At 40.5% G+C, this 21,221-nt stretch overlaps 1 protein-coding gene across 1 annotated transcript in view; it reads right to left on the bottom strand.

Annotated features, from left to right (window-relative positions):
- Window positions 1-980: 980 nt before the first annotated feature.
- The window catches only part of cry2 (cryptochrome circadian regulator 2), an 89,839-nt gene continuing 69,598 nt past the window's right edge, over window positions 981-21,221 (bottom strand). Inside the window, 3 exon segments of the mRNA XM_047033837.1 lie at window positions 981-3,290; window positions 3,438-3,665; window positions 4,040-4,123. Of these exon segments, the coding sequence (XP_046889793.1) occupies window positions 3,451-3,665; window positions 4,040-4,123 (299 nt within the window). The 3' untranslated portion in view covers window positions 981-3,290; window positions 3,438-3,450.

Raw genomic sequence — 21,221 nt, forward strand, 5'->3', positions numbered from 1 at the left:
GCATTCACAGAGAAAACTAAATTAAATCCACATTGTAATATATGACATCAGACACAGGGTTCTATAATGTAAATAATACTTTCCTTAACAGCCTAATTCTGTCCTCTACCTTATCAAATGACTTTGTTGAATCACTGGACATGAAAGCTTGAATATCAGTTTCATTTGCTAGCAAGTCTATATCAGGTATCACCAACATTGATATAGTTAGTTTCTGTTAATCCGTTTAATCTGATTCAGTTGTTTTCCTATCAAAAAAAGACTGGATGTTTGAGCTATTAGTGTTTGTGTATCTGTGTGTATGAGAAGATGAGAAGAGGGGACAGAGATACAGAAACAGAATAGAAGCTGAGAAAAGAAGAGAGCGGGGCAAGAGAGCAAGACCATTAGTGTTCCCTGTGGACTCCATCCCCAGTGTTAGTGTTGCTCAACAGAACACTGGCCAGGCCCCTCCTCAGTCACTGCTGACTGGACACACAGCTCTGGAACTTGCTCTCCTCACACGCATCCTGGGTTTGAGGAGTACCTGTGCCCTGTGAGCGTGAATGGAGAAGTGTCCCCCGACTTTCCAGTCAGACCAGATTTTCTGTATAGAAAATATCACCAGCAATTTTTACCCAAACGTTGACAGGTATGGGAATCTCATGCCAAACTTTTGATTAAACTTGAGAGCCCTGACTTATTGTTCACTGCTACAGGTCTGAGTCTTCAGCCCTGAACTGGTAATCTTACAACAGCAAGACACTTCTTCGCTCATGTTTGTAACTATACACCTGATGACACACTAGTGGTAGCATGGTAAAACAACATGCCTGCATGTACCTATACCAATAACAATGTCACTGCCTATGATTAATCGCAATGATGAACGTTTTACAGCATTTCCACTACAAAAACAAGAAATAATAACTTATAGAGCAGACACAGCAATATAAAACAGTACAAATGAATAAAAAAAAAAAAGCACAATTAATGGTTGGTTCAGAATCACCTCTTTAATAAAAATAAACTCTTTTGTACAATACAAAACAAATACATAACTATTCCACAGAACTCATGGAAACTTAGACATGAGTGAAGGTACTCTCCTTTGCTTGGAATGTACAATATTTGGAAACATGATGACAAGCTGTAGGTGTGGTTGAATCGAGATGAGGGATGTATTGAGGCCTGGGGTCTCAAACTGCATCACTGATTTATTCTACTAAGGACCAACTATCGTAACTGTCAATCATAATTTCAAATATGTTTCCCTTTTCCTCTCAGACTCTCACAACAAACATGATTCAAGATGCAGACCAGATTCAAACCAGCGCAGAGCCAGTACTCTTGATCATGCAGAGAATGAAGAACATAAACACGTCCTTGAAGTTTAGCTGACTAGTTTGGAGCATCTACAAAAGATAATTGTGGGACTGACAAATTCACAGATGTTGATGTTGTCCGTCAACAAACGGATGGACAGATGTACATGTAGAGTAAAAAGGGAATTAATACAAAACCTTTATACATAGGGCATACAAAACATTCACACACTATTATATTACATTTAATAATAGTTTGAGAGCTTTTAAAAATGATTCACTCCCAATTGCTGTAAGTGTGTAGGGGTGCACGTGTGTGTTTATATATTAACTCCTCCAAAAAAGTTTGGAAACGTTATTTCGGTCGATTATTCCTCCCCTTCAATAATACCAATTGGTATTGTATTTAATTTAATTGGAAAGCCTGATTAGCCACCTTACAACGAGGTACAACTTGTAAGGATTGTTACAATTACATGGAATTGTGCATTTGTACACTTTATTCATTTTACACTGTCAGGTGTACTCTCAGTAGCGTGTGGAAGATCCATACGCAGCCACAACAGCTTGGCACCTCCTCATGCTGGTCACCAGCCTGTTCACACACTGCTGTGGGATGGCATCCTATTCCTCACCCAGGATTTGTCGCAAGTCAGCCAACATGTTTGCGGTGGTCACTGTGGCACGTACAGCACGCCCAAGCAGATCCCACTTGAAGCTCAAAACGAGAGTGAATACCAACAGAAGAATATTGAAGGGGATTTTGGCACAATTTTTTGGGCCGCTACCCACACGGTTAGCTGTGTTGCTCATTCCACGAATGCACGATCCTTACAAGTTGTACCTCATTGTAAAGGTGACTAATTAAGCTTTCCAATGATATAAAATACAATACCAATTGGTATTATTAAAATTGAGGAATAATCAACCGAAATAACGTTCCCAAACATTTTTTTGTTTGTGGGAGCACGTAAATGTCACCAGCTGTGTCCTGCTATCATGTCCAACATACACTTTCAACTGGTAACAACAATCAAAAACAATCCCCAAAGGGGGGAGTATAAAACTGTATTATTTTTCGATTCTTTTTAAAGACTGCTGTTGGAACACCCTCTGTCTCAGGCAAAATGTTTGCAATAGTTTCCAAACACACACAGTGATCAGAGTCAGCACAGCAGTAACTTGTGTCTGGAGCACATCTTGACCCTCTTTCATAACAGGGGTCAGCGCTGAGATCTACTCCATCATCTGTGAATTTAGGAACATATTTTTTTAAATATCAATTGATTCAATGGAAAAAAAATACATGAAAGTCCTGTTTTACTTATTGGATTGGAATTTAGACTTTATTCTTAAATTGGTGCTCTCACCGTAAATTGAGTCTAACTCTGATAAGAACAAAGCAAAACATGGCAAAGGGAAAGGGTTAATCACTGGCTTTCCACCACATACACATTGACCATGTTTACATGCATATAATCTCATCTGGTCATGGAATGTAGTAATAAGTGGAAAATTGTTGAGCTGAGTTAGAACTGACAGATGCAGAATGGAAGCAGAACTTTGAATGATACACTGATCCTTCACAAGGAGAAGCATACGCAGTGTCAGCTCATTTCCATGAATAATGTAACTTGAAAAAGCTAGTATATAGCTAATATTTTCATATAAAACTAATTACCACATGTTTATCTGATAATATATACAGAATGGCTTTATTCTGAATGAGGTGTTTATTCAGAATGGCCTCTTCAGATTATGACAGGATAGGAGGCTGCATGTAAACGTAGTCAATGAAACCTAGTTATGGACATGTGTTTGGAAATGCAGCATTTTTTTCAACACTTCTGATTGATAGATGAAAAAAGTTAATTAAAATAAAAAAAATAAACTGGGATGTGTGTGTTTGACTGCATGTGTGTGTGTGTGTGTTCAATTGTCCCAGGCAGGAGAGATGAGCTGGTGTCTTCTCTGTAGTAGCATCTCCTGTAACACAGCCAACAGAACAACAGAAAAGCTTCAATAAATATCTCACACATAACCATCTCCAAGTTTCTTCCTCCCTCTTTTCCTCTCTCCCTCTGCTTCTCCCCCCTCTTTCCCTCTTCTAACAAACCAACAACAGACACTTACCTTTTGTCATTGGTTATTGCTGTGTGATAGTTTGTTCCTCTGTTGGCTGCTCCTCCTCCTCCATCCTACTCTCCTCTCCTTTCTTCTCCGTCCCCATTTCCTCCTCCTCCCCTGCTTTAACAGGGTTGGTGTGCTGGACCTTCAGACGTTGGTTATGCTGCTCTGTCTGCGGCCCTCTCTTCCTCAGAGAGGCGGGGGCTGTCCCTGACGTACTGGGCTGGGGGGAGTCTGCAACCCAAACAGTTTGTTATTCCACCTCTTCAAACTCGCCTTCACCTGCTTACCCCTGCTCCCTACCCTCCACTACCCTCCGAGGGTAGGGAGCATTTTCGCATTTTCTTTTTTTGTTTGATCCTCTGTGTTTTATATCTTTGCTGTTGTATTGTTTTGTTTGTCGTCGCACATGTAAAGCGTCTTTGACTATCTAAAAAAGCGCTATATAAATATAAATTTTGGTACTGGTCAGAATCGAATGCTTTTTGGGTAGAGTAAAGATGGTTCTGTGAGCAGAGATGTTAGAGCATACAAAGAGGAGAGAGAGAGAGAGAGAGAGAGAGAGAGAGAGAGAGAGAGAGAGAGAGAGACCAAAGGTGCGATCGTACCACAGGTGCAGCTGCTGGCCTGTGAGTCATCAGTCAATGGAGGCTCTGCCTCCTCCTGGATGGTGGGCACAGAGGCAAGCAGGCCTGGAACACAGGTACACACACACCTCAATATCATCACAAACACGTAAGGAATCTAAAGCATTAGAGCAGGGGTGTCCAAAGTACGGCCCGTGGTCCAGTGTTTATTGGCCCTCTGCAAATTCTGAAAATATAATTGAATATGGCCCGCGCAAGAAGCTTGAGCTCAACTTTGTTGCACATCTCAGTTTCAACACTAGATAGAGCCAGCCACGGAAACGAAATTAAGCAAAGAAAAACTTTTCCCGCGAATCACCAGAAATGGAAGCACCGAAGAAACGTAAAATAGCAAGTGAGTGTAGAAGATTTCAAACACGGTGGGAAAATGAGTATTTCTTTAAAGAAATCAACGGAAAGTGTGTCTGTTTGATTTGCAATGAAAATGTTGCTGTGATGAAAGAGTTTAATGTCCGTCGGCACTATGAGACCAAACATCAGAGCTGCACATCGTACACCGGTGCCGAACGAACACAGAAAGTCAAGCAAATGGCAGCTAACTTGCAAGCTCAACAACAGTTTTGTTTTAGTGCTAACAAAACAGGAAAAAGCCACAATAGCAAGTTATGAAGTCGCTTAACTTATTACTAGGGATGGGACGTATGGCACTGACGCATCGATGCTTGTGTCGCAAAACCAATACGCACAATTTCGAAAAAGTGTTTTGGAGCTTGTATCAAATTACGAAACCACGTGACAGATGACGTTCAATGCTTCAAACGTCACGAACTGGTTCGAAGTTTTGCCGCTCTTCTGAACCAGACCCATGGAAGGAACGAAGCCACCGCTTCTTGTTAAAGACAAATCTCACATTGTCAGAGAAGCAGCACCAGGCATCGCTAGAGTTTCTTCCATCAGTCATTATTATTTAGCCAAATCCGTATAGTAATAATTATAAATCCGTGCATTTGTGTTGTGTTATTTTATTGAAATGAAACGTAACATGATAGGACTAGGTAGGTCTATACAGTGCCCAGAAAACAAATGTTGATGATTCGTCAACATTGTCAACAGTAATAATAATTTGTAAAAAATAAAGTTCCCCCAGTTCACAATAGACCTACATATCACAAATGTTAAGAAAAAATCGGTGTTATCAAATTTAATTGATATAAAGACCATATCGTATAAACTCCGTCCACCCGCAACAAAAAGTAATGATTTCTTCGGTGGTGTAGTTGGTTAAAGCACTGTACGCCAACATTGTTAATGCGAATCTGGAATCCTGAGTTCGCGTCCCAATGCAGGGACCCTCGTACGACGTTCTTTAACTTTTACTGTGAGAAAATGACATAATTCTAAAGGCCTACGGATGTATCACAACATTTTAATGTGTGAGAACTAATATCAGATCAAAATGAACACATGTAGCCTTAATTAAATATTGAATAACGTAGGGTAGTCTACCGTCGGAGACAACCACTACGCCTCATTCAGCCAGTTTAAGCGGCTGCTAGATGACGCTGTTCATTTTCAATGCGCCGATAGTTCGGCTCTTTGGGCCGGCACAATCCGGAAGAAACCACCAAAGCTTCACAAGGCATCGTTCGCCCATCCCTACTTATTACCCAGCACGGCAAACCGTTTTCAGACGGTGATTTTATTAAGCAGTCCCTCATCAAGTCAGTTCGTGGGAATATTCCAAACCTCCACGTAAGAACAATTTATACGCACGCTTGATAAATGAGGCCCCTGGTCCTGCGCACGTCTCCTTTATAAATCACAATCAACGCGAGATTGAACGCACGTGAACGAGCCACTGACTCCGCCTTGCCTCCTCCCATAAATGAAAATGCAGATGGACTATAAATGCGCCCCTTAGGTCATTTCTTTGTCTGAATTAAAATAGTTAAACACGCAAAAAAATAAATATTTCACAGACTGTGAGATCCAGGTGCTAACAACAGAGGTAAAGGCGAGGAAATGTGTCCTGTTTGGCGGCCTGTCATCAGGTATTAGCCAACCAAAACAAAATCTGCAGATTTTTTTCACATTTTCTGTGGTTATTCTGACTACAAATCTGTGGGATTCCGCTAGCCTTCTGTTCTTATGTCGGAGCGACAAACCGATGTTCCTTAACAGCTTGATGACAGATATGGTAGAGTGGATGTTGACAGACTTTTGATTGATAAGTGTTTCCGTGTCAATTATCTTCAAGGCTGAAACTTGGGATTATTGGCTACAGTAGCTAGTCTAACGTGAACGTTACTGTACTGTATAAATTTATTGGTTGACAGGCTTCCATTGATTGCTATCACAGACACTGGTGGTAATGGGCTCTGTTTACAGGTTAAATATTTCCGTCCGATGCTATGCGACAGTTGTACGCTCGCATCCAGTTAAAACCGAAATATGCTACTCCGACTCAGTTTACGGATGGGCGGGCGGACGGATACAGACGGATAGACTTTGTTTATGGTTCTCCGTAGACTGCGGGTGCTGAAAACAATTCACCGCCAGAAGACGTTTTTTTGTCGAAGACAACATTTAGAGAAACAGTGTTTGTGTGGAAGTCGTGGCCGTCGAGTGTTTATTTACCTAGGTTATTGAAAAGTCAGAACAAATTTACAAATTAGCCGTTTCATCAATAAATTAAGCAAATTTTCAGCAACTACACTGCCCATTTCTCGTCACATTTTAATTCAGATGCTGATTTACATGTACTGTTTAGCTAAAATATGAAAATTTACAGCAATGGCGGTCAAAGGATTCTGTTCGTCTTGTTGGTCACGGCAACCCTGACGCAAACGGTTCTTAATACGGACCAATCACAGCCAAGGGGCTATCCGTAACTCTCCGAAATTACGACGAATAGTTAGGAAATTCATGAGGTGCACGTCAAGCTCTCCGGGGCTCTCGGAGGGCTCTCGGAGAGGGCGTTCCACGTAGGCGAGGGCATTCCCATGTGTTCGTTTTTTGGAAAACTCTAAATCGGCCTTTACGCCTGGGACCAGTGCCGCTGCTAGCCATTTTGGTGCCCTAAGCATAATTCCTTTATGATGCCCCCCCACCCCAGAAAAAACCTGATCGTTTTTGCCAGTTTCACTTTCTATTACTAGTGCTGTCAGTTTAACGCGTTATTAACGGCGTTAACGCAAACCCAAATTAACGGCGTCAATTTTTTTATCGCGCGATTAACGCTCTTTTTGACCTAGCAAACTTTGTAGTTTTTTTTCACATTCTGTTGCAACAACCACTGACGTTAGAAAAACTACAATACCACACCGGATCTAGCTAGACCGGAAACAAAACAACAGGCACGCCACATCCACTTGTTTGGGCTTGCGAGCCGGCTAAACAGTCGTAGCAGAGCCCGTTTACGGATATTAGACATTCTCTGGTAGTAGGCTAACGTTATGTTTTGAGTTGATTGCCAGCGCCAGACGCCGAAATGGATGCCAATAAGATTCTGAATGGAAAGTTTACTTTTAAAAGGTTGCCAAATGGTTCCATTGACAAGACCAAAGTGATCAGTGTGTTCTGTCGTTGTGAACTGAGCCGGAGGGAATGAGCTATCATCGCAGCACGTCATGGAGTCGAAAATATAATTTTGATGGCACACAGCCAAGCACACAGCTGATGCGAATTCTCTGCCTGCTCGTCAAAGCTAGGCGATTGCAATGTTGTTTTCAATAAAAAAAAAAACATTTGCACGAAGCAATCCGAACCACTTTTCCATGTCGATAAGAGCATTACAATTTGAAAAAAGAATGGATGAAAAAGAAATCAAGGGACATTTAAAATAGATACAAATGTGCGATTAATTGAGATTAATCGCGAGTTAACTATGACATTAATGCGATTAATCGCGTTTAAATATTTTAATCGTTTGACAGCTCTATTTATTACCAAACATATAACTCAATACCAATAACACAACAGCAGCATCACAATGTAGCACCTATTCAGAGGTGGTGGTTCTCTGCTGTGTATATGTCCCTAAACAGCTGGTTGAGAGTGGTTGATCAGGGCTTGGCAGGGACAGACTGGAGGAAAAATAGGCCCTGGACTTTGATCCACACCAGCCCACCAGAACCAGCCCCTGTATTTATAGTTTTCAAGTGACATCACGTTCTGTTGTAGAAAAAACATCACACTGCTGTAATTATGACGATGGAGAAATGATTATGGATTTGATTGAAAATGAACCTCTTAATCACTTATTTTTAACTTTTAAATGTTATATTATTGAAAACCAGATGCAAAGCTGTTGACTGATTAGTATTGCCACTAATATGTAGACGATATTAAGCCCAAAGTGCAAATCTGGATATTTAAGGGCTCAGGGCGAGAGAAGTCTGTGTGTGTGTATAGGCTTCTTCCATAGAAAACTACAAGGCCCTGATATCCAGGACTACAAGGCCCAGATATAATGGGAAAGATTTATGACCTTAAACTCAGCAGTCCTGTGCAACTGTGTTTCAGGCCTCACAAAGGCCCTGGAAGGGGGAAATCATAAGAAAAGTACTGGCAATTCAAATTCTGTGCCAATTGACCAACCGGGTGTGAATACATAAATACATCTGTGACCAACTATACTGCACCAATGACAAAATATCACAAAATAATGGAGAGTAAATATATAAGCGAGAGGGTAAAGTGTCCTGCTGAAGTGAACATCGAGACCGCCGCATTGACTGCGAGTAATCAAGGCTGTTGTTTATATTGCGTTCAGCTAAAACTTAGTCTCAGGGGTAGAGCTGAAGGTACAGCAGTTAGATAACTAGTTTAAACTGGTCAAAGAGTAGCTAGCCAGTGAGTCAGTTTCGGTGGCAGAGTACTCAGGGTCGTCTTTAGTTTGACAGTAAAGGTGCCAGTATGGTACTCAGACTCCGTTACGGATGGGTGGGCCGCCGGATAGGACGGATTAATTAGCATTTCTGTTGCCTTTATGGTTCTCCGAAGGCTGGGGGTGCTGAAAACCATTCACCGTCAGAACAGTAGGTGGAGAAGCGGTTTTTTGTCGAAAACACTTTGCTTTGTTGCATCTTTGTAAGTTAGAAATCGTCGTTGTTTATCTCCCACCTCTCATCACACGTGTGACCCTCCTACCAGCTGTCACTAGTCAGACAATGAGTGCAGCTGGTGCAGTCACATAATATTATATTAAAGACTGTGTCTAATGCTATATAACCACCTGAAAGAGCAAACTTATCTCTATCATGGTAGGTATTATTTGTGGGGAAAATAGTAGCACTCTATAACAAAATGATATGCTTATCTTATATACACTATAGAAACTATTAAAAATCGATTCCATGAAATGAATACGTTCTTATTTTCTTTGGTATTTTTGTGATTAGCAATGATGATTGCTGGGTAATATGTATGTTGTTGTGCAATGGCAAGTCTTTATTTGATCATGTGACGAGACGATACGATATAGACAGGGCTCTGGTTTTGTGAATTCATTTCTCCACCACCAAGTGTATAATCCAATGTGAAAAATGATAACTAAAAAGACTGATATAATTGGAAACAAAAATATCCATACAAACTGTATGTACAGTCAAAACTACAATGTAGGCCTAACTACTCTAGGTCACTAAACTGTGGCAGTCAGTGCACAGACAACAAACTCACGTTTCTGAATTCGCTAGAGTAGAGCATAAACTAGCTCACAATAAACTTTCTCTCCAAGAAGTTCTCATCACAGACGTCTTTCAAGAAGACGACCTTAGAGAAAACACCTTTCTGTCGAAGTCGTCAGCGTCGTCGTCGAGTGTTTATGTACCTCCTCCCGGCTTTCCTCTCCGCTTTTCCTTTCCGTTTGGAAATTATGTCGTAGGGGTATCCGTCGCTGTACAGCACGGCATGACGGATCGACAGGAATTTCAACGGTGCGCGGGAGAGCTCTCCGAGGGCCCCGGAGACGACGGAGAGGGCGTTCCAGGGCGTTCCATCTATGTGTAGGCCCTTCCCATGTGTCCGTAATCGTGAAGTACGGAGTACCATATAACGGCCTTAATTGGGGGCGTTGTATCTGTGCATTAGCATATTTAGGCGGTTAGCACTGCAGAGGCAGCCTCGGTGCGCGAAGACTCGATCGAACAAAGAGAAAGGAGTCTATCTGCGGGAGTCTATCTATCTAGATATTCTCCACCTGTCCTCTCTCTTTCTGTAGGGCTCTGGAACTGCCAATCTGCTGTGAACAAGGCAGACTTCATCCCAGCGTTTGCAACCCAGGTTTAACTTCATGCCCTTGCGCTGACAGAGACATGGATCCGCCCAGAGAACACTGCAACTCCAGCTGCTCTCTCCGTCAACCACTCCTTCACTCACTCACTCACTCACTCACCCCGCTCAACCAGGCGGGGTGGTGGGACAGCGCACAACGGCGACCCACAAGGCAGGCAAACAGCTAGACCTCATCCTGACACAAACCTGTATCACTGACTTAACCTCTGTAACCCCACTGCACATTTCTGATCACTACTTTATCCAATTCTCTGTCTCTCTCCCTCAAACTCCTCCTACCTCCCCTCCCCTCGTAACTTTCCGGCGCAATCTCCGCTACCTATCCCCCTCCCATTTCTCCTCTATTGTAACATCCTCCCTCCCATTTACGAGTTCTCGTCCCACCCAGTAACACTGCCACCGACACCCTGTTAACCACTTTAACTGCATCACTTGAATCTCTCTGTCCCCTGTCAACCAGGCCTCCACGATCTTCTCCCTCCTGCCCGTGGCTTACGGATGTTATTCGTGAAGAAGGGTCCACCCTTCGGGCAGCTGAGAGGAGATGGCGCAAGTCCAAAGACGGTCTGGACCTTCATAAGTATCACTCCCTTCTTAAATCCTTCTCTTCTCACATAACTGGTGCTAAAACCCTCTACTTTCTGAACAAAATTAACTCTGCTTCAAACCCCCACAAACTTTTCTCTACCTTCTCCATCCAGGTTTAACCCGCTTTCTGCAGCGTTTGTCTCCCGGTCGTGTAGATTCACCCTCTTCAACATCCAGAAGATCAGGAGATACCTGTCTGAGCACTCCACCCAGCTGCTCGTCCAAGCACTTGTCCTCTCCAAGTTGGACTACTGCAACTCGCTGCTCGCCAGTCTCCCAGCATGCGCAACCCGCCCTCTTCAGAGGATTCAGAATGCAGCGGCCCGTCTACAATGTACCCAGACGCTCCCACGTTACCCCGCTCCTCATCTCCCTCCACTGGCTACCCATCACGGCCCGCATCAGATTCAAGACCCTGGTACTGACCTTCCGAGCAGTGAACGGGACTGCGCCAGACTACATCAAGTCTCTCCTGTAGCCTTACACCCCCACCCGCCACCTACGGTCTTTTCAGACAACCGCCTGGCGATCCCACCGCTCAAGACCGCCCAACACAAGCTTTTCTCCCGCATGGCCCCCCAGTAGAGGTGTTGAAATTAATCGAATTATCAATGCATCGCGATGCTGACATGGACGATGCTGCATCTATGCACTGGCCGACCATAATCGATAATAACGGAATGATGTCGCTCGTTAATTTTCCGGCCGCGGCATAAACATTCAAATGAAAAATAACATTCTCAGTAGCCTAACCAGTTTCATCTAGATCTATGTCTACTAGTCTCATCTGGGTCTCATTTACCTGACGTCATTTGTCGCTATTCGCATACATGCCACAGCTAAATGGCTGAGGGTGGTTGTGAGATCGTCCTTAAAAACGCTCCAAGCGTTTTAAAAGCGGAGATATGGAACTTCATTTCGGATTTTACCAACAGGCTGGGAAGCACGAACTGGATAAATCGCAAGCAATATCCAAAGCCTGTCACACTCAAAATTAAATACTTTGGGAACACTACCAACTTTAGGAATCAGGTTAGCCGTTTCCATCCTGAGTTGCTAGCAACAACACCTGCCGCAGAAAATGCAAACTCTGGGCCAGCAACTCAGAGGATTGATGCAACTCTGTTTTCAATACAGCTAATAATGCTGTCTGTTGTGTTCAGACTTTGTTAAATAATAAAGATTGTTTATATCTTACTACTTGTATTTTTGGATGAAAACATAATTGTTGGATCCAAACTATGATTATTATGATTTCAATGTTAACCTTTTGCCTTTATGAAATCGTTATGAATTGTGCATGTTAGTCGGTCTTTAAACGTGGCATGTCGTCACAGCGTTTTGTCAATAATTAATATAGAAATAAGTAATATAGAAAACTGTATTACAGTAAAATATACAGTATCTTAATGCATTCTGTCAAGTCAAATATTCTATATGGCTTTAATAGAAAAATGTATTTGACGCATCATGAAGCATCGAGAAATCGAATCGAATTGCTGACATGATGATGATTATCGAATCGGGAGATCAGTGTCGATTCACACCTCTACCCCCCAGTGGTGGAATCAACTCCCCACCTCCATCAGAGACACAGACTGTCTCTCCACCTTCAAGAGAAGGCTCAAGACGCACTTGTTCTGGGAGTACAACGGTACTTAGGAATGTTTTGCTGAACCCAATGCTAGTTTCCTCAAGGATCACAATGACTCTTGCTTAGAGACTTGTTGCTCTTGTTGGTTAGTGGTAACTGATTAACTGTTGTATTCGCTGTGAAATATTCTATTTTAGTTAATCCTATTTTATATTTTTACTGTTGCTTGCTTTTCTACAGGTACACTTGCACTTAGCGATTAATGTTGTTTAATTGTAACTTACTTAACTACATGCTCTTATGGTTCTTCCCTTTGGCAATTATTTTTTGATTATTCACAATGTGTGCTTCTTGTTTTGGCTCCCGCAATGTTTGGGGCTATCTTGTTGTTATTATCAGTGACCTATGCACTTTGTAGAGCTCTCTCTTGGAAGTCGTTTTGGATAAAAGCGTCTGCTAAATGAATAAATGTAAAAAAGCGAATGTCCGGACTCCCGGGTCTACTCACGTTTGTTGGAATCAATCCTTTGTGTTGGATTCAAATAAACACTTTGCATCATACTTTGCTGCCGTTTCAGTGCTGTTTTACATTTTGATATTGGTTAAAAACTTATATTTGAGGACAATTTGGCAAGCTCGGCGTCCAGGAGATTGATGAGACCAGCCTAGGATCTGTGGGGGACAAGTAGTCGGACTACGCTTCGGCCACAAAACTTATAAGGTAGGGCAGAACCTTTTCATCTGCTAATTCTATGCGTTTTCCGAGTGCATGTTTATCCACGGGTCAGGTTCTGGTAAGTCTCTCCTTCAAAAGAACATATTTCGCTTAATTAAATTAATGAACTAGAGCACTGAAAATTTGATGCAAACATATTTGTATGTTTGTCATTTTGTATGTCTGTCTATGTATTGTGTATGTCTCGTTCGTGTGTAGAAAAAAGTTGTTTAGCAATTTATAGTATATTCTCATTTTAATTGCAATGTGTGAAATAGGAATTGTGGAAACATTCAACTGATTTCCCTGGGGGGACAGGGAATAAGGACAGGGTCTTTAGAGCGGTATACCTCTTTGCCGGCAGATTCTCTCTGGGTGAAGAGAACGCGCGCAGGATTCATGCATGTAAATACGCTTATGTAACTGAATCTGTAGATATTAAACTAAAGTCATATAAAGACTGTATATCACTGTAAATAGAGAAACTAACACATATCTAGTAAACAAGTTGTAATTTAGTCGAGGTGATGCAACCCAGCCCGTCTGGAACTCTCGCTGTCCGTTCCTCGTTACTGATTAAAAATGGAAAGGAACAGACTCATCTAATTGATTAAACAATTGGCTAACAAGCCCCCGATTGTCCCTTAAGGACTTAGTATTAGTGTGGCATTATTCAAACCGTAGAATAATTGCAAATGAAAAAACCTTTGCAATTTTATTTGTCACTAAAAGAGCAAAAAAAGTGTAAAAACCATGAGCTGAGCAGCTTATTTTCGGACATAGGCTAGGCAAAATGTTTTCAGGTTGCTGAACATGAGAATGTTTTTACCATAAAACTGAGAAAAATAGGCTGATATATTTCTCGAACCTATAACGTTTAAATAACATCCCTGACCCGCAAAATATTAGTTTTAATCACAAGCCACCCTGTAAATTATATACATACCCGAGAAATTATATTTTAGAGCGAAACAGCCTGTAAATCTTGGTGAAAATCAAACAGAACCGAGTCCGTAGGAACACTACGGAGCACTGTAGCAAAACTCTTGCTTTCCGACCACCCCACTCTGTCTGCTGGTCGGAAAGCAAGAGTTTTGGAAAAACTAGTTTGTGTGAGCCGGTGAAAGAGAGATTTTTCAATGCTTCATGAGTTCCTAGGGTCTGTGACTGATCATACCATCTGAAACACTGATAGTTGTGTATGACTGGAAGCGAGAACGAGTTACTAGAGGAGCCTGTGGTTCCTTTACAACCAGAATAGTTGGCAGTTCGATTGTTTGAGTCGTTGTAACTGACTGGGTTCTGAAACCCCTGGACTTTCTAAAACTCTCCCACTCACTGATTGCAAAGCTACGCCCAGCTGCTGACTCAAAACTGGAGTTGCTACACTCCCATTTCGCCCTCTTTCTCTGTCAACTCTCTGTCAGCTCTCTGTCAGCTCTCTGTCAACTCTCTGTCAACTCTCTGTGTAATAGAAATGTTGGTCATATGCATAGATGTATGTGTATGAAATCTATAATCTTCTATGTTCATTGGTAAGAGACAGGAAGGGAAGATAATTAAGTTGAGTTCAAAGGAATGTGAGGTGCTGATGGCTCTGTGGGCAGCTTGCCCTGGGGGATGGGTGAAGCATCTTATATGGCCTTCTGTCCTCTGGTTACAGGGATCAATGGGGTCAGGGGTCAATGAGACAGTTGCTCTGAACTTTGGCTAGAAGGACTGTGTCCTGTTTCATTGTTTGTGTTAATTAAAAGTATTGTTTGAAGATGGTCACACAAAGGACAGTTGACCATTTGACTGGTCAACCCCTGTGGCTTTATTATCTACTGCTCTGGAGAGAGCTGTGACATCAAAGAACTTTGGGACACACCGGAGATGTATTGTTTCAAACTGTCACTAAGTTGAGTTAGCCAATCACAGAGTTTGCTACATTGATTGATTGACCTTATAGAATGCCATTTGATCTTAAGTTTATATAAGGCAGTGCATGTGTGACGGTTGGCCATCATTCCTGCGAACGACCTGTGTGGATGGCACCTCCTTCGTTGAGACTGATCAACAAAGCTTTGTTTATGTAATTGTATAGTCTAATAAATTCTATTAAAACCATATCCCTTGACTATTCAGATCTACACAGTGCCACTCGAATTCTTCCTTAGCAATTGGTGCCGAAACCCGGGATCCTCATCTGCTCAGCGTTTAACAGACTTCTCCCTCTGATGGCGATTTGATCAGTCCGGCTGGAACAGCTGCCTTAACCTCCAAAATTTTACGGAGACAGCGGGGCCGATTCTAGGGGAGTTTTACTGGTTGCGCTGTTGCTGACGCGGGATCTTAAAGGAACAGGTGAGATATTCTTTTTGGTCACTGTGTGATATTGAATTGTCTAAATATGGTTATACGCTATTGTCAATAATTCGGTTAAAAGTTAGTAATTGGGCAGTTGTCAGAGGAACAGTGTCCTGTACGTGTGAAGTCGTACGAATTAATAAGGTAAGGTTGTTGAACCTATCTTTTACGTGAGAGTCGTAAAAAACAAATCTGCAGAGTGTGTCGACGGACATACATAGAGGTTGTGTGTTTGACGAAACAACACATAGAGGGAGAAAAACTCACATGTGATATCGTGTTATGTGTTTCTTGGAGACCCTAAGGACTAGAATATTTGGGTTCGTGATAGTTTAAGAAGTTGTATTGGCTTTGGTGGTCATAACATCAGTTCTCATTTATTAACGTGGCCTAAACGTGATTCTAAGTCCAGAGAGTAAAAGTATACTAGTGAGGTAATCAGCTGAGTGTTTTCAAAGGGTTTGAGTCCCTGAATTTGGTGAAAAAGAAAAAAGTTAGAAGTATTCTGAGGGATTTTCAGAATAAAGGTTTGAGTTTTGACACGCGTGTTCATGTTTATTTTTGTTTTACTTGCAAGTTATGTTTTTTTGAGGTTAAAAGAAGTATGGGTAGTAATTAATGGTGTCAACGTAAAAGCTATATCTACAAATTACAAAAATCAAAATTTTAAATTATTTTTTATTTTGGTTTGAACGTTTGTAATTTACGATTGTAGGCTATTCGGTAAGGGTATACGTTCAATGACAAGTTGTGAAATCGGAATTTGAGAGTAAAAAAAAGAAAGGAAGGGGGTAATTGTGTCTTTATGTTCCTTCGTTGGTTATTGTTGGTTCAATGTGTTCAAATATGGATTGTAATTTGAAAATGAATAGGGCTAAAGATGGTCTGGAGGCAGAATTAACCTGTCCAAACATCGATTACATGAAGCAAAAGTATGGTAACGATAGTTTATTGCAAATGCAAATATGGATTGATATATGTGGATTTCGGAGTGTGGGGTCATTTTGTTGTGAAATTATGAAAAGCTTGTGCAGAGAGAAATTGTTACACGATTTGGAAAATAATAGATGTAAGCTTGTTTGGATGGCTTTTCAGAATTGGATGGAGGCAGGTAGAGTCAAAGAGAAATGGATATTAGAACAGATAGTGTGGGGAAATTTGTCATCTATTTCCACACAGATTCACGATTCAAATTGTATGGCTGTTCCGCAGACAAACTTTGCGGTGGGTAGGATATTCATCCGTAGCCCGTAGTGGTTAGCGGGTGGATGCGCAGGAGGTTTTGCTGGCAAAGCGAGAACAAACTACGAACGTGAGGTCAGACGTTTGTCTTACGACTGAAGTGTTTTCTGACAGACGGTTGTCTAAGATAAGTCAAGAAAGCAGGATCCTGGAATTTGTTTATAGATTTGCTTTGGATTCCCGCAAAGATTGCGGCTTGTGCTTTGACTTGCACTATTGCACTATTGCCTATTATTCAAAAGAAGGAGAAGTTAAAGTCCCCTCCGGTACAAAAGGGTTTGAGTCCCTAGGAAGGAGAAGTTAAAGTCCTCTCCGGTACAAAAGGGTTTGAGTCCCTGAACGAGTTTAAGAATGTTATAGGCTTGGGTGGCATTGCTTCTGTCTCGAGGGACAGCACTGAGTTACGATTGATCAAAGTGAATGCAGAACATGTTTAAATGTGGTTGGAAAACATGTAGGAAAGTCGAAGACACAAAGTTAGGCCAACACGATTGGATAGGAATGGTCAATCTATGTTGAGCACAAAATGTGTGGTTTGACTGGGGGTATTTGAGCATTATGGACGTGAATGTACGGAGATGTGTCATCACTGTTGAAAGTTTTCTTGAAATTGGGGGCAAACTCGCAAATTCGTGACCGGAAGTTGAGGTCCGAACTGGTGACGAAGGCTTCTATGTTGACACACGTACACAGATGAAACACTTGGGAGAGACTTTGTTATATTCTCTTCAGATTCTTATGGATGTTTATCGGTTATGACATCGTTGGTAGAGGAGTGACGATTGACTTGTTATATTGTTTTACAACTGTGTGTTAACCGATATTTGATGTTAGATTTTACATCTGTCTGATTTGTTTTGAGGATGGAGACAGTCTGTTTTTGAAAATGCTTATGTTAATTCTTTGGCTGAATTCTCCATTTGAAAAGAGGCGCATGCGCTTGAGTCTAACGGCTCATTCTGCGTGCAGTGGCCCACAGCATCATGAGTGATAAAAAAAAAAGAGAGAAAAAAAAAAAAAGAGAGAAAAAAAAAAATACACTCATCTGAAAGAGAATTTGACGTTGAAAATAGAAATGTATTGGTTTGAAACACGTGTGTTTCTGTTTCTTTCTAGTTCCTATCTTATGAGCTTGATTCGATATTGGATTAGTAGGCTATTGCGCTGCTAAATTTCGGTTCTTGGGTCAGATAATTGGTAAAGGCCAGTTTTGGCAACGAAAGCGATATTCATTCGAAGAATTACAATCCAAGGTTATTGAAACGTTTATAGAGTTTTTATGTGTTCAAACGGAAATTTCAGTTTATGTTGTTAAAGGAATATTTTTTGTTTAGGCCTACGTATTGAATTGATCTGGAAATGTTGCTTCGGTTTTGTGTTATGTGAATGAGGTTACTGTAATATCTACATTTGATTTTAACATGTGCGTACTAGATATCCATTGACATGGAAGCAATCGATGGTTTTTTATTTTCATTTGTGTGGGAAGTTCACAGATGTGATGGTGGTTTAAAGAAATATGTAAAGGGTTATGAAGACGTGATTAGAAAGGTTGATATGATTTTAGTTCCGTTTTACGCCAGCCTGTTGAACGAAGTCTGTTACAAATTGTTAGGATAGCTTTGGGATCTGAGAGGAAAAGATCAAAGCTGTGACTTTGTTAGCTAGCTAATGGCTAACAACGAAAACGTGGAGAAAGTGCATTTTGCTGTCCTGAGACCGAGGAGAGTCCAGGAAGTTGAATTTGCAACTGTGGTAGCGACATTTGTAGCTAACAAATTTACAGACAGACTCAACAGCGATGGCGGCGGGTACAGGCTAGTAAAGGAATTACAGCTTGACATTTGAGATCCAGGATGGGAAGCGTATGACGCATGCGCAGATTCGTAAATTTGAGAAATTGAGAAAGACGCAAATTTAGAGTAATAGATTATTTTGGAGCGAGTTTTACATAGGCTACTAATTTGGTTGCTTTTGAAAAATGTTACGTGATGAGTATTTTGATACATTTGTTAACAAGGTTTTTGTTTGTTTGAGTACATTTTATGTGTTAGAAATTCCGAGGAGAAATGGAGAAAGGTGCATGGGGGCTAAAACAGAGTCCCGTTACGTTGAGATTTTACAGAGGTGATAAGTGAAGAGAAGGTAAGCGCCAACCATCTGTGTTGTCAAAAGAAAAAAAAAAGAAAAAGTTTCAGAGTTTTGATCTGTCCCAGAGCGCATGTTTGATTCAAGTTTAAAATGCGTGCTGATAGATAAGCTATGTTTATTTGAGTTGATTCATTGAGTAAAACTAAGAAGTGTTACATTAAACCATATACAAACTACAAAATAGTCAAGTTAAATGTTTTCATTTTGGGGTTTTTGGTCCGCCAATTTGAGATTTGAGATCCGTGCATTACGCATGCTAAGGGTGTTTTGGCTGGTACATATAAGAATATTCAAAGGAGTATTCTGTATTACATGCTTTGATAAGACATTTGAAAAGTTAAAGAACAAGGTTTTGTTTTATGGGGTTATGTTACTTTTGTTAGATTGTGAATTTAAAGGTTTAAAAAGAAAAAGGAACTATGCATATGCTTTGAAGAAGTACATGGGCAAACATTTTAAGTTAAAAAAAAGTAAAATCTAAGGTTATAAGAGTTTGATAGAGTTTTGGATGTAATTTGGTTTTGAAATGAGAAAGAGAAAATTATTACAATGTACTTTTATTTGAGTTTGATTGTAATATGGTTTTAAGTTTTATTTGGGTGTTTTATCAGAGCCTGTCACAATGTTTGGGATGAACAGTTAGGCTGTGATGAGGATGTTTTATTGTGGTATTAGTGCATGAAGAGGGTTATTATAACTTTTGGGTTTGAAATGATTTGGTAAGACTCATTATGTCTGATAAATTGTGGTTATGATGGTTTGTGCTAATTAGCCTGTTTTGGACTGCAGCCAAAGCAAGTTATGAAGTTCTACCTATCTAACCTATATAGAAATATAGAGGGGGTATACGTTTGGTTAATGGCTACATTAAGAACATTTTATGGTTTATGTTTCATTTTGGAATCATGCAGATTAAATTCTGATTTGGGGTAGTGGATGGTTTTCCTAATGTCTTGGACAAAGAGAGATTTGATTTGGTGAATTTAAATACAGAAAAATAGAAGAGAATCTAAAATATAAAGGTAGTAATTTGAACGGTTCCTAAAGTGTTTTTTTAAGAAAAGATAATAAGAGAATAAAAGTTGAGGTTATTCGTAATTTGGTTGTTTTCTAAAGTAGTTTGATTCTCTAAAGATTGGTTCAAAAGTTGGTTGCTTCAGTGTAAGCTTGTCAATTCATAAAAGGGAAAAGAGTTAAACACATTATCTGATGGTTAAATACATCATTGGTGTTACATATGAATTTGGGAAAGGTATGGTAACAGGGAGTTTCTTATTTTCACCTGTAGAACAACTTGCTGTATGCAAATGTGGGGTTCACTCTAACAATGATGATTATTTCACAGAGAAATGCTAGTGCTGAAACTAGCTGGAGAAGGTTTCTAGATTACCTGCAAGCAATGATGAACTAACTAGAATATGTTTTTGATGTTGACATATGTTTACAGGAAGTGCTGAGATGGTGTTGCCATGTTCTGATAAGCTTAACTTAGCAAATTTGGGTTTATAGGAGTCTTTCGAGGAAAATTGTTGTGTGACTTTGTTGCAATATTTGTCACAGCTTCTTTAAGGGAAGCGCAGGCTTCTTAGAGAGGAAGAGATGACGTTTAGTAATTTATGACTGACTGATGACTGACTGATCCAAACAGAAAGTGACTATGGGGGTTTTATGGTTTTATGACTTTAGCGTCAGAAGTTTGGCTCTGTGGTAAGATTGTGGGGGTTTGATAAAATACTGCTAAATTGAAAATGGTTGACTGTATTTAACCCTGAGTGAGAATTGTGTTTTTGTTTGAGTATATTTTACAAGAATTACAGAATGCAGCAGACAAATGGAGAAAGGAATGGTGGAATGGAGATTTGGACTAATCCACAAGAAAATGCGTTTTGGAAAAAGGAAGGATATGAGAATGAATTGGAGGTTGTATGGTCTGCATAACACATTTATCTTGAGATTTTGCTCAGTTAACACATGGAAAGATCATGCCTCTACAGTTTGTGTGATATATTAATTTTAACATACAAGGGGATTTGTAATGAATGCATATTCATTTTGTCAGACTCATATGTGGAACAAGTAATATGGGAAAAGGAATCTAAACACATTAAGCTTCATAGTTAAGGTTAGAGAAACCATTTGAGTATTGATAGAAGGATTTTTTAGAGTTACATTTTGGAGAAGTGATACTGTTTAATGATTGTTGATGATTGATAGAAGAAGTTGTTGGAAGAAGTTTTTGACATTTCAGGCAGATTTGGGCTCAGTGG

The sequence above is a fragment of the Hypomesus transpacificus genome, chromosome 14, assembly GCF_021917145.1.
Source record: "Hypomesus transpacificus isolate Combined female chromosome 14, fHypTra1, whole genome shotgun sequence".
Taxonomy (NCBI): Eukaryota; Metazoa; Chordata; class Actinopteri; order Osmeriformes; family Osmeridae; genus Hypomesus; species Hypomesus transpacificus.